Source organism: Onychomys torridus, chromosome 11 (genome assembly GCF_903995425.1).
Source record: "Onychomys torridus chromosome 11, mOncTor1.1, whole genome shotgun sequence".
Lineage (NCBI taxonomy): Eukaryota > Metazoa > Chordata > Mammalia > Rodentia > Cricetidae > Onychomys > Onychomys torridus.
Genome location: NC_050453.1, coordinates 35,167,868 through 35,181,217, shown reverse-complemented (window position 1 = coordinate 35,181,217; position 13,350 = coordinate 35,167,868). Strand labels below are relative to the sequence as shown.

Below are 13,350 nucleotides of genomic sequence, written 5' to 3'. Positions count from 1 at the left end.
TTTAATATGTATTTCAGCAGATATACAATTGCTTTTCATAAATATGGTTTCTCAGAACACAGTCCAAGAATGGAGTCATGTGAGGGGAATTCTGAGTTCTTGTGGGGAAAATTCCAAAACAACAAAACAAAAAACCAGGCAAGAGTCTTGTGGCCTCAGTTTCTTCAAAAACAAGGAATTGTTCTTGGAATGTGCCGTGTGCCCCTCCCAAGTGAGGAGTGAGTTGACTTTTAATTCATTACAACTGGCTATTGTTATTTATTTATTTATATGCCTCTATGCCTGCCACATGTTTCTTGTGATTAGACACTTTACTCATGTGATTCTTAACCCTGAGTGTAAACTCTCTGATGCTCTAAATAAAGTTGACTATTGAATTAGACTTTAGTGTACCTCATTTTTAGGCTCCACTATCCTAGGTTCACATTGCCAACTAGAGCAGTAAACAATGGTTGTTTCAGTACTCTTTGTAATACTAATTATTCTTGCCAAGTTCTTTTGAAAATTTGCATGATCGCATACTGATTTGTTTTTGAGCTTTCCATTTTCTTATCTGTTATAGTTCTTTTCTTGGTGACATGCTAGGATTAACCTTTAAATTTCTATTTTAAAAGTCTGTAAAACTTCAATTGTGATTGCAAAAATACTTAATCTTTTAAACACTATTTGACCCCTATACATAAATATATGTAGGTTTGTTTTTAAGAAACCTGCAGAATTGTTTTACAATTTTTAATATTAAGTCTTTATCTGTAAGTGGTGGGTAATTGTTTTAGATGCTTCTATAAGTAACATTTTTAAAATTTATAACTGGTTTATAAAAAAATTTATTTTCATGTAAATGATGTTGTACCCTCCTGCAAGAGTCAGTTTAATAGTTCCAGTAGATACTCACTAGGATTTTGTACATAGATAGACATGTCATTTGAAAGTAAGGATAGTTTTACTTCCTTCTGATTTCTATATTGTTTTTGGTATGAGGAAGTGGTGCTTTTATAATTTATTTACACATTTATATGTAGATAATTTATCACCTTGAATAAAATTTTATTATGTTAGTAATAAATTCAAGTGAATTTTATATTAAATGTGATTTTTCTCTTCTCAATGTAATGAATTGTGTTCTTTGATATTTTAAATTTTTTGATGCTTGGGATTGAGCCTAATGTCTTGTATAAATGCTAAGCTTTCCTGTAGCATAGAACTATACCCTGAGCCTGTCGTTGATTTGTTAATATTAGAAACCAAGTTAATGTCAGGATAAATCCTACCTAAATTGGCTAGTTTTATTTTCACAACTTTCTCTCATAAACTGAGTTTGAAAATGTTCCTCACTTCTTAGTCACCATCTTTTCCTTCTGTCCTATTGAGCTATTTTGCATTTTTACTACTTGTCAATCTTATTGGCATAAAGTTATTCATAGTGATTTATTATTTTAGTGTCTGGGATATCAAGTGATATATAAAGCCATGGGAATCCCTTTATAAGGTAAATTGAGGAAATCCATTCACGAATACCTAACAGAGTAGACAGCTTAAGTCATCCTCTGATCCGGGATTTGATAATGTGGATTAACAGTAGTTTTGCTTTTTTAAAATTACTGTTATTTTCCTGTCACTGTATAGTTCTACCATATAAAAGTAAAGTTTATTATTCAGACCTAGAATCAAGGAGAACTGACCCCTAGACAAGTTACTGAAGCACTGCTTCTTTGTAGTCTCCTCCTTCATGATATTTTGCATACAAATTCTAGTCCAACCATTGTCATCCCAACCTCCCAGGACTCTTAACATCATTCTTGGCCTTCTCGATTCAGTGAGCCCCCATCTTCTGCTTAGATTTCTCTCTGCTATATTTAGATTCCCCTTCCATACTTTATGGTCCAGAAATTGCCTCTAAGCAGAAAGCCCCAGGGTATTTAGGAAACTCACAGCATTGGTTTCTTTTCTCAGGGATTAGAGTACTATGCTGTCTATACTCCAGTGGTGCCATATATATTTTGTTCACTCTTCTTGTTGTTGATAGGAGAACAAATCCCACTTGTTTACTGTGTCCTGGCCAGAAATAATAGTTGTTTATTTATGCATATTTTATTTGTATGTGTGTGCTTGCATATGTGCCTATTATATAATAAAATGTATTCATGTTTCAAATAATTATATCTCTCTAGGAATAAATTCTCAAACTTTAAGCAAATATTTATTCTTGGTCAGGTTACTTAGGATTTTAACATAGTGGTTTTGTTAAACACTGTTGTAGAGAAAACACTGCACTGGCATTATTGAAGAATTTGGTATATGTGATTTCTATTTTTATAAAAAAAAAAAATCCCTGCTAAGTTTTACATTGTCTTTCTTAATCTTTAGATGGAGAAAAAGTGGGCACAGCTATCTTTGAGGAGAGTTTTGCAGTAAGCCACACAAAAAGAAAACAAATAATGAGAATTACTGTCATTTTTATTTCACAAGTAAAATCTCCATCTAGCAAGACTATAATTATAGCAAGCAAACACCAGTCTCCCAGAATCCAAATGTGGCTTGGCTTGTGCAAAGTTTTTTTGTTTTTGTTTTTGTTTTTTTCAGAGCTGAGGACCGAACCCAGGGCCTTGCGCTTGCTAGGCAAGCACTCGCTCTACCACTGAGCTAAATCCCCAACCCCTTGTTCAAAGCTTTTAAGTAATAACCTCTAATAACAGAAGTAAAGTTTCTGGTTTTGTTTTTCTGTTAGGTTGGGGAAAAAAATCTAGTACTAAATCTCTCCTTTGTATGGTCTTTGGAGGAAAGGTGTACTAAGATGTGATGATGTTTTTTTTTTTATTTCATTGTTTTCTACTTTGAATAGTTTTGAGTGTGTGTAAGAATTCTTAGGACACTGTGCTATGTATATGTCAATCCTGAAAGACCATTTGAGCTAACTCAGTTTATACATTGACTTTTTAGTAGGTTGTGTATTATTTATCTGTCTCCATGAATGGGGGTGTTAGGAGTTAACCTCTGGCAACAACAGTTACATTATCTATAAATGCCAGTCCTAAGATTGCAAACAAGACGTGTTTGTGCACAGTGGGTAGTTATCAGATGTCTTATTCCTTGATCTAGCATGCTGTAGACTTCAAACTCCTCTTGTGTGGTCATTTAGATAAATTGCCCTGTTTATATATTAACTCTAAACTTCTATATTGTGAGATATTCTAAGTTATGGTTCTAATCTGAATACTGAAACTTTTGAACACCAACATAAAAAATTGTATATTTATATTTGAGTCCTGTTCTTGACAAGAATACCCAATCTGTATATATCATACTTTCCTATGTTTCCTTGCCCCAGGAATCATATGACTAAATTACATAATTTATAGTCTTGGTGCATGGCAGAAAGGGATTCCCCGCTAGTCAAAGTCAGTCCTCGTGTTCACCTTTCTGCCTTCCCCTTTACATTAAAAAGTCACTAGAACCAAAATGAAAGAATGAACTGATGCTAAATCTAAAAACTTTTCATTGTCCTTATATCATATGTTCCCATAGCAGCGGATGGTTCTTAAGGGCCCCAGTACCAGGGTTCTAGCAATAGCCTTCTCAGAAAGTGTGGAGTCTTAACCCTTCTTAAGCAGCAACCAATTGAATGGAGGTTTTGTTTTTGTTTTTGTTTTTATTTTTTGTTTTTCTTTATTTCTTGTTACTTTTTGCAAGCCAGTCTTTTCTGGGTACTCTAGAGGTAGTTTTGGCATCACACAGATAGCTTTTGTTTCAGTGTTTTACTGTTTTCTGAGGCAGGTGTAGGAATTCTGCCTCCTAATCTTTGTAAACTCAGGTCAGTGAAAAAGTAGATAAGTCCCATTTGCTTCCTGGTCCTTTCACTTCACACACCCTCTCAGTCTGACAGCATCGATAGTGTGTGTGATCACCCAAAGAAAATGTCTGAACTTTCACTTCACATACCCTCTCAGTATGATAGCATTGATACTGTGTGTAATTACCCAGAGAAAACATCTGAACTAGCTCTCAGTGAACCTGTGTTCTCTGTCTTACCATTGCAAGAAAAACACCCAACTAGCAAAAGATTAGCAGTGCCCATTCTCACATCTTGTTTCTCTTAATACAAGTGTGACCTTGGATGCTATCTTCACTGACTACATTGAATGGTATTCTAATCCCTCTGGAAATTCTGTGAAAATTACTTATTTGCTCATACAAAAGTAGTGACAAAATGAGTAGTTTTCAGACGTAGCTTTCTTTACCCCCCCAAAAAAAATCAAAGAAATTTTTAAAAAGAAATATATATTTGTAAATACATATTTCTTATGTCATACAAGGAAACTAAGGTTTATAATTCAGCTTGGCTAATGTGACATTCTTATACAGATTAAAAGTTTATTTCTACTTATACTTTGGTCATGAAGCCTTAAGTAAAGGATATTCAGGCAGATTCTAGTCTTCATTAAAACATGGCCATTTTGTCTGTTTCTCGTAGCTGTCATTTAGATTTTGTCTGTTAGCCCCATGGTTTGTATCACAGTCTTAAGTCTGTCCACCTCTTAGCTGCCTATCTTTGTGAGCAAGACTTCAAGCATCCTTGAGTTCTGGAGCTACGTACTCTCTGGAGATATGTCTGAACCCTGAGATTGTTTCTCTTCCTACCCTTTCCTGCTTTCCAAACAAAATGGGGTTTTCCCCCTTAAGGCTTAAAACATGAAAGTACTTTGTGTCATAAATTCTCACTGAGGTTATTACAAAACTGTTACTAGGGGTTGGGGATTTAGCTCAGTGGTAGGGTGCTTGCCTAGCAAGCACAAGGCCCTGGGTTCAGTCCTCAGCTCCGGTTTAAAAAAAAAAAAAAAAAAAAAAAAAACTGTTACTAACACACAGGTTGAATAGAGGAATATCTTACTGGAAAAAAATCAAACAAGCTTTCCTTCTGTAAGTTGAATATCCTGCTGTCCATGTTTTCCTGGTTGTACATATCTGCCCATGGAGATTTGTACTAGATATTGACATGCCAGTTCTTTGTATATTATGGTAAAGACTCAATTAATAGAGAATGTTCTAGGGAAGCAGATGTTCACTGTTTCTCAAGTTAACTTTACATATGCTGAAAACTGTCTTTCCACTTTAGATTCCCTTGGTATCTTAGGGTGAAGCGGAGGAAGAAGGGTGAAGAAGAAATTATTCTCTTCAGCTGCCCTGCAGGAATCCTCTGTTTCTAAAGCTCTTGTTTTGTTTTGTTTTTTCCCCCCTAGGAGTCTAATGTGCTGATTGCTGCTAACAGCCAGGGTACAATTAAGGTAAGCCATTTCATACACCCCCCAATTTAAACTCAGATCCTTTTCTTAAACTGCAACAGGTTCTTAGAAATATACAGCTGTGCTGAGCCTTCATGATCATTTCAAATTAGGGGTTTCAGTCCTCAGAAATGACTTAATTGACACTGAAAGAAATAGGTAGCTTGCAGTTATGAGATGATCATGCTTCTTGGGGCTGGGCTAGATGGATTGATAAATGGTCAGATAAACAAATGAGGACTGTTGAGCGTTTTCCTATGGACCAACATAGCCGTACACAGGCTGTCTAGTACACAGTCTGTGGTAGAACATGGGTGCTGATGTATTTGCTCTCTTCATCTGTGCTTTGTTCTTCTTCGTGTTTCTCCTCCTTCGCTTCCATAGCAAGTAGATATTTGTTAATCCCTCCTTGCTAAGGTGGTAGTCAGGATGGAGAGGAAATTTTAGTGTTCTGTAATCTGAAAATCTGTGTGAACCCGAGAGCATAGTCTGAGTGACAGAGTCATAGTTTTCTGCATGTAGTCATTTTTAGTTAATGGTTCAAGGACATCAAACTTTCATTTGATTATAACTTGTAGTATTTAGTCCTTGGGAATAATGCATTATTTATGTAAATAAATGCTAAGCTAAGCAGTGAAATCTTTCTAAACAAAGCCTTGTTTGGATGGAGATTTTTAAATACGTAAGTTTAGCTAACACATATTCTGAGAGAATATCTTCCTTCGATATGTTCTTCTGGAAATTTCACAAAGCATTTTTTTATGCTGTGTCTGTCTTGACATTTATTTTGCCACAATCTCCTTTAATTCATAAATGCACAGTTGCCCAAAGCATCAAAGGAGCAAATTCAGACTAAGCACATCCTGTGAAGATGAAACATACAAACTCAAGAGAGAACTGCATTGGTAACTAGTCAGGCTAACTCATATGACAGTTTCCTTTTTCAGGCAGGTAGTCTGTCTGGTAATATCTTTTCTCAAGAGGGACCACAACTTTAAAGAACATGAGGCCTTTGCACTGGTCAGCATTAGTTCCTGTCTGGAGGTCTCAAGCAAGAGTAACACTAAGTCTTGGAATTTGATTGAAGTTCCTAGTCTCTCAGTTTCACATTCTCTTGGCAAGGCATAGATTGTAAATGGAACACCTTAATCAACAGTCTAGACATACAAAGCAAATGGAATTGTTAACATCCCTATAATAACTCCAAGGATACAATGGAATCCTGTAAACTCTCAGAACCCAACGAGGTTGTTTAGCATTGGCCTGTCAGGTTTAGAGAACCCTAATGTACTACAACGTGCGTACAAAAAACATCATGAAGCTCAAAGCAGAAGGTGAAGGGTTGCACCTCTCAGGTTTTTTATGACGTAAAGTTACAGTGTCTGTGGAACAGTCTTTGACAGTCTCACAACCACCTGTCCTTTCTTAGCCATTTCCTTCCTTGTTTCCTCACTTTTAATTTTAATGCCATCACAACTTACTTTTATGGCATGCTAATAACTTAACACTAAAAATCTAAGTATTTTGATACCAGATGGTTGACATTGAAATTGAAATCAACTGGAAAGGCAACATTGATATCCTCTAAATCTTGATTGCTACTGTTGCCTTAATCTTGGCAACCTAGTACTTTTTTTTTGGGGGGGGGGGGGGTTCGAGACAGGGTTTCTCTGTGTAGCTTTGTGCCTTTCCTAGAACTCACTTTGTAGACCAGGCTGGCCTCGAACTCACAGAGATCCCCCTGGCTCTGCCTCCTGAGTGCTGGGATTAAAGAGGCGTTCGCACCACTGCCCGGCTCCAACCTAGTGCTTATTAAGAAAAGAAATACTGAAGTCCTTAACAATATTTTTTTCTTAAGAATGTATTTAGATACCAGAAAATACTCCAAAGATATTCTGTGCATGCTTTACCTCAGCCCATTTGTATCCATCAGTTTCACATAGTTCACTTTCTTTCTTTCTTTATTTTTTTATTTTTATTTTTTTTTCCGAGACGGGGTTTCTCTGTGTAGCTTTGTGCCTTTCCTGGAACTCACTTGGTAGACCAGGCTGGCCTCGAACTCACAGAGATCCGCCTGGCTCTGCCTCCCGAGTGCTGGGATTACAGGCATGCGCCACCACTGCCCGGCTCATAGTTCACTTTAAAGGCTGTCTAACTGGTACAATAACTAATTTGAAATTTTTCATACAGTGCTTAAATTGAAAGAAGAGTGAACATCTGGTTTCTTCCGGTTCTTTGGCATTATACCAGTTAGTAGGTTTTTTTATTTGCTTTTCCAGTAGTACATACAGTGAAGTGTCATTAAACTGTATGTTTTTATAACAACTGTATAGAACTTTTCCTTCTATTTCCCCCATTAGGTGCTAGAATTGGTGTGAAGGGATTCCTGAAGTCAAACTGTGTTTGATCCTCCCAAAAACCATCTGCAGCTGATGATGAGAAAGAAAAAAATGGCATGTGATGTCTCTCCAAAGTCAGCCTGGGTTTTGGATTTGTTCCGAGTACCTTCTTTCCTCCTTTTACACCATTGAGACATTGGGAATACCCAGAGAATTCTCCACCATCAGTGTAACCATGAACTTCGCTGTTGGCAGTGTGGCTAATTTTTGTGATAGGGAAACAAATTCTTTTAAATAAAAATAAATAAAAAATAATAAAAGTTTATTGAGCCACAGCTGAGCTGGGAATGCATTTGTCAGGTATGGTGAGAGTCTTTTGAAGAAGTAGCAAATGTGGGTTGTAGAGAATGTACTGCCTGGGGCAGCAGAGAGGCTCAGTGAATAAGAGCACTGGCTGCTCCTGCATCGGATCCAGGTTCAGTTCCCAGCACCTGCTTAGTACTTCACAGCTACCTGTATCTCCAGTGGGAGATCTGACATCCTCTTCTGGCCTCCTGGAGCACCAGGTATGCATGTGGTATACGTACAGACATCCAGGCTCACACATTAAAATGAAAATAAATCTTATTTTAAAAGAAAAAAAATGTACTGGTGAGTAATTTTAAAGTTGTATTTCCCACCCATTTTGGAATTGTGCATATCAACATGAACAAAAGATAAAATGTGTAGATTCCTTCCAGTGAGTTTAATGTTTGCAATAAAAAAAAGATTAAGAATCTTTCTATATACCCTGATGAGATTATCATTATCAGATCTTTTGGGTCCCTCCAGAGCTGGTCCAAGATCTAAGAGTTGGCCTTACTGAGATCAAGTAAAAAAGGAGGGATGGTCCTTTCAACCGCTAGTTCTCTTCAGCACCAGTAAGCCTTTGATAAAGCCAGATCAGCTTTTCTTTTAACTAGACCTATCATATTGTACTGGCCAAGACTGATGAGTGACTTGGAGCGAGGTCAGCAGACCTTTTCTGTAAAGGGACAGATAGGAAATATTTTAGGCTTTGCTGGGCATGTGGTCTCTGTTACAACTGCTGAGCTAGCTCCAGTGGTGCAGCAGAAAAATAGCCACAGATCTATGGACAAATGAGCATGGCAGCTCATTATCTGCAAGCCCTGACTTAGAATTAAACTTGTGTGCTCTGGTACCCTCAGCTTCAAAGCCATGTGACCTCCTAAATTGTATAGTTAGTTTATAAGTCATTTTCACATCAGACCATTGGGTGGAGCAAAAGTAACATGGAGAACTAGTTAAAGTCTGAATCCTTTTCACAAGAATGACCCAAGCAAAATTCTCACATTTCATGAAACACTTGCAGGAAGGTTTGTTAAGTACAGGTATGCATGAACAATACACTCTCTCAGTAGATCCCTCAGCTAAAGGTCACTGAGACCTAAGTAAGTTTACTTTTTTTTTTCTCTGAAATTATTGAAGCCAAGTATCCCTTGGAATTTAGAATCTTTTGAATAACAGAAAATTCACAGAACACATGTAACTAACTATATTAAATAGCAACCCCACCAAAACTAAATCGTATTCCATGGTCCAACACACTTCTGCAGCAAAGCATGCATATTTACATTGTATGAGATTGGTTAATAAAGAGGTAAAAGAATCCTACAGTAGTTTAGGTAAGGTTTTATCTCCAAATGACTTTTCCTCAAACTTAGGTGAAAGTTATTAGTTTTCACAGCTTCAAGAGAAATTGCATCTTACATGACTTATACAATTTAAAACCTGCTGCATATTTGGCCCCAACTCTGAGAGAAGGGCTACTATCTGGGGGCTAGAGAGATGGCTCAGTAGTCAAGAGCATTGCTGCTCCTGTAGAAGACCCAAATTTGATTCCTAGAAACAACAGATCTGCTCACAACCGGTTTTTAAGACCAGGTCCAGGGAATCTGACATGGTGCATAGATATACGTGGCGGTGAAACACCCATACATATGACTAAATCTTTAAAAATTCAAGTTACCATCTGTCACCAGTGAATGTTAAGATGAATGAGTGGCAAGTTGTGAAAATGTAGGGAGAATATTCTAACAGAGATCCTGGTATTAGGGCTACATGTCCTGAAAATCTTTAGAATAGGAAGTAGTTAATGCCACCTTGAATGCTTTTAAATGAAAGTGATGTTTTTGTTGTTCATTTGCATTGTTTTTACATGCCCACATTATTGTTTACCTCAAGCTCTATATAATAGAGTTGGTCATGTTAGATTCTGTTTGGTTATCAAAAGTACTTGCTTTTTTAAAAAAATAAATTATTTTAAGGTGGTGCTTCCTTTTTCTTTATTTTTTTTCTTTTTTTTTTCCCTTTTATTTCTTTTTTAAAGAAAGTAAGTTACCTTGAGCTTCTAATCATCCCGCCTCCACATTGGGTGCTGGGACATAATCATGTACCATCCCTCTTAGTTTTAAGTGCTGGGGAATAAAACCTAAAGCTTTATGCATTTTATTAACTGAACTATATCCTTTGCCCCTTCATTTTTTTTTTTTTTTTTTTATTTTTCTTGAAAATCATAAAGCTTTCTAGATTTGAGTTCACTCTGCAGGACATCAAGATCAAAATAATAGTCCTATTTCTTGTAAAAATACAGTACTTAAATTATGATTAGAGAACATGCACATTTTTAACACAAAAAAAAAATTCTAAGAATAAATTGGCAGGATATGTTTAATCTTCATTCCAGTGGTTTTGTAGGGTTTCTCGCAGAGCTTGTCTTTATTCCCAAGCATACATTTCTATGCATAAATTCATGCACAGAAAACATTAAAATTTGAATTATTTTGTTAAGGTCTTGTTAAGAGATTGGATGAATTATCAAGAAAATTAAGAGACTGAAGCCAAATGTAGTGGCATACTCCTGTCAGCTTAGCACTGGAGGTGGAGGTGGGAAGGTCAGGAATCCAGGATGATCCTCAGCGTCAGCAAATTCTAGGCCAGGCTGGACTACCTGAAATGAAACCCCATCTCAAGAAACCAGTGTAGGGAAATTTGGGACCCAGCTACAACTTTCAGGAAGATTCGTCTTTCTAGGCTATTAGGCAAGGAAGAGATAATTCAGGATGAGTCTGAACAGAGGAACCCATTATAGTGGCATTTTATAGGACATGATTGAGGATTTGGATTTTGTTATTAAGCAGTTAAAGAGAATGATGTGATCTGATTTATGGTGAATGAATCGGAGGCAAAAGCTCAGTTAGGAAAATAGTTGAAAGTTAGTAGGAGTTTGGATTAAAGATAAATTAGCCACCTCAAAATCCTGCTTCAGCTATTGGAGTTCATCTTAACTAAAAGAACTTAGCCCAACAAGTTTATTTCTTCAGGGGATTGCATTATACCAAGGCAGCAGTGAGTCATTAGGAAACATCATGGCCACAGTGCTCATGAATTTAGCACATCTAGAAGGCATCTAGCCCTGGTTCTAAATATAAGGGTAATTGGTCATTGCCCTTAATGTAATTATGCAGATGTAGCTGGTGTTGGCTGCTTCCCCAAACTTGGCTTGTGGTAGTAGTGCACTGTACTTCCTCAGAACAGTTAGCTTGACAGCATCTGCAGCTTCTGTTGAGTGTTAGATAATTGTGGACTCATTTCCAGAGAGATCTGTGGAGCTCCTGCTTTCTATGAGAATTCTGTCCTACATTCCAGGATAATTATAAATATCTTTGTGTAGCTTATTGTCCACTTGTTAAAAGATTGGCCTACTAAGTATCAAAGAAGTTAAGAGCCTGAAGCCAAATGTGGTGGTGAGATGGATAGGTACCTAGGCAGAAATATGACAGACATGAGCTTTGTTTGTTCACTGGGAAAACATACCACCTAACAAGGTGGAAGATGAGGGATTGGGAAGAGGTAGTTGTCAGGAGTTTTTATCTTAAGAGGTAAAAATCTCAGCTGAATCTTAAAAAGCAAGTAAAAGTCAAAAATTTAAGGGCAATGGATTTTAAGAAAATGTAGCTCTCTTGGCCAAAACTGGAACAAGTGAACTATAGAATAAACATTAAAATGCAATCATATGTATAGAATAAATTGTGAAGCCATACTGTTGTCAGCAAATAACTGGGTAAAAAAGAAGAGACAGAATTCCAATTTGTGGATATACTCCACCCTCAAGATACTGATTGAGGCATACCTCCACAGTGATTTCCTCCCCAAAAGTATATTGTAGTTAGGGAGATAAAAGTTACTACAATGGAGAATCTCACAGAACTACTTTAATCATCTAATCAAGTCCAACATCAAAGATGATGTCATGTTGATAGTATATAGTGTTGATAGGATGTAAGTGAGATGGTGCTTTTACCCTGTAGTCATAGTGTAAATGAGAAGGATATCAAATAAACACTTCTTGAGTCATAGCCTACTAAGTAATTGACAGGCATTCCCAAACTGTCAGAACTATCAAAAGCAGAGTCAGAGAAACTGTCATAGCCACAAGGAGAATAAAGAGACTGAGTAAATGTTCTGTACCGTCCTGGATGGTATTATGAAACTGAAAGGGACATTACATAAAAATATAGGAAACTCAAATCTGTAACAGGTCCTCTTTTGGACTGCCAGCTCCCAAATAATGACACATGAACTTCTTATTAATTATAAAAGCTTGGCCTTAGCTTAGGCTTGTTCCCAAATAGTTCTTAAAACTTAAATTAGGGCTGGAGAGATGGCTCAGAAGCTAAGAGCACTGACTGCTCTTCTAGAAATCCTGAGTTCAACTCCCAGCAACCACATGGTGGCTCACAACCATCTGTAATGAGATCTGGCGCCCTCTTCTGACATGCAGGCAGAACACTGTATACATGATAAATAAATAAATCTTTAAAAAAAATTAAATTAACCTATTTATATTATACATTCTGCTATGTGGCTCATTACCTCTCCTCAGTACCATGTCAGACTTCCTCCTTGTCTCATTGGTGAGTCCCCCATCTCTCAGATTTTTCCCAGAGTTTCTATCTCTGCTCAGAAGTCCTGCCTATCCTCTCCTGCCTAGCTACTGGCTATTCAGTTCTTTATTAAACCATTCAGAAGGTGCCTTAGGCAGGTGAGGTAAAACAGCAACACATCTTCACATAGTGTGATCAAATATCCCACAACACAAATCAAATATGGACTTTATTTGGTATTAATAGTTCTGTTTTGGTGTACTGTTTATAACAAATTGCCATCATAATGTGAGATGTAAATGGGTTACATTGGGTATGTGATATAAGGGGTTCTAGTATCTTGCCTCATTAAACTCCTTTTTTATTTTTTGACTTTTTAGTCAATATTTTAGGTTAGGGAATTGTCTTGTTTAGAAAAAAAAAAAAAAGAAGGAAAAAAAAAACCCACTTACCTCACAAATGTGAGGACCAAAGTTTCAATCCTCAGACTCCACAACAAATGAGTGGGTATAGCAAATTGATAGGAAGACACAAGGTTCCCCAGGAAAACCTGGCTAGCTATTGGCAGGCTCTGGGTTTGGCACAACCCTACCTAAGTAAAGAAAATGAACAATCAAGGAATGAGCACAGCATCCTCTGACATTCACCCACCTGTGTACCTGTACACACATGTACACAATGAGTTCCTGTACACATCCTCATGCATACAAACTCACACCACATGAAAAACAAAACAGAAGTTAAAGTATGAAGATAAGTATATACAAAGCAAAATGTAACAATGAT

General features: G+C 36.9%; 1 protein-coding gene across 3 annotated transcripts in view; it reads left to right on the top strand.

Moving 5' to 3' along the window:
* Cop1 (COP1 E3 ubiquitin ligase) overlaps window positions 1–9,948 on the top strand; it is a 138,965-nt gene extending 129,017 nt beyond the window's left edge. For all 3 annotated transcript variants that reach the window (XM_036202402.1, XM_036202401.1, XM_036202403.1), the window contains 2 exons: window positions 5,238–5,282; window positions 7,640–9,948. In XM_036202402.1, coding sequence (XP_036058295.1) covers window positions 5,238–5,282; window positions 7,640–7,657 — 63 coding nt within the window. In that variant the 3' untranslated portion in view covers window positions 7,658–9,948. The remainder of the gene's footprint in view (window positions 1–5,237; window positions 5,283–7,639) is intronic.
* The last annotated feature ends 3,402 nt before the right edge of the window (window positions 9,949–13,350 follow it).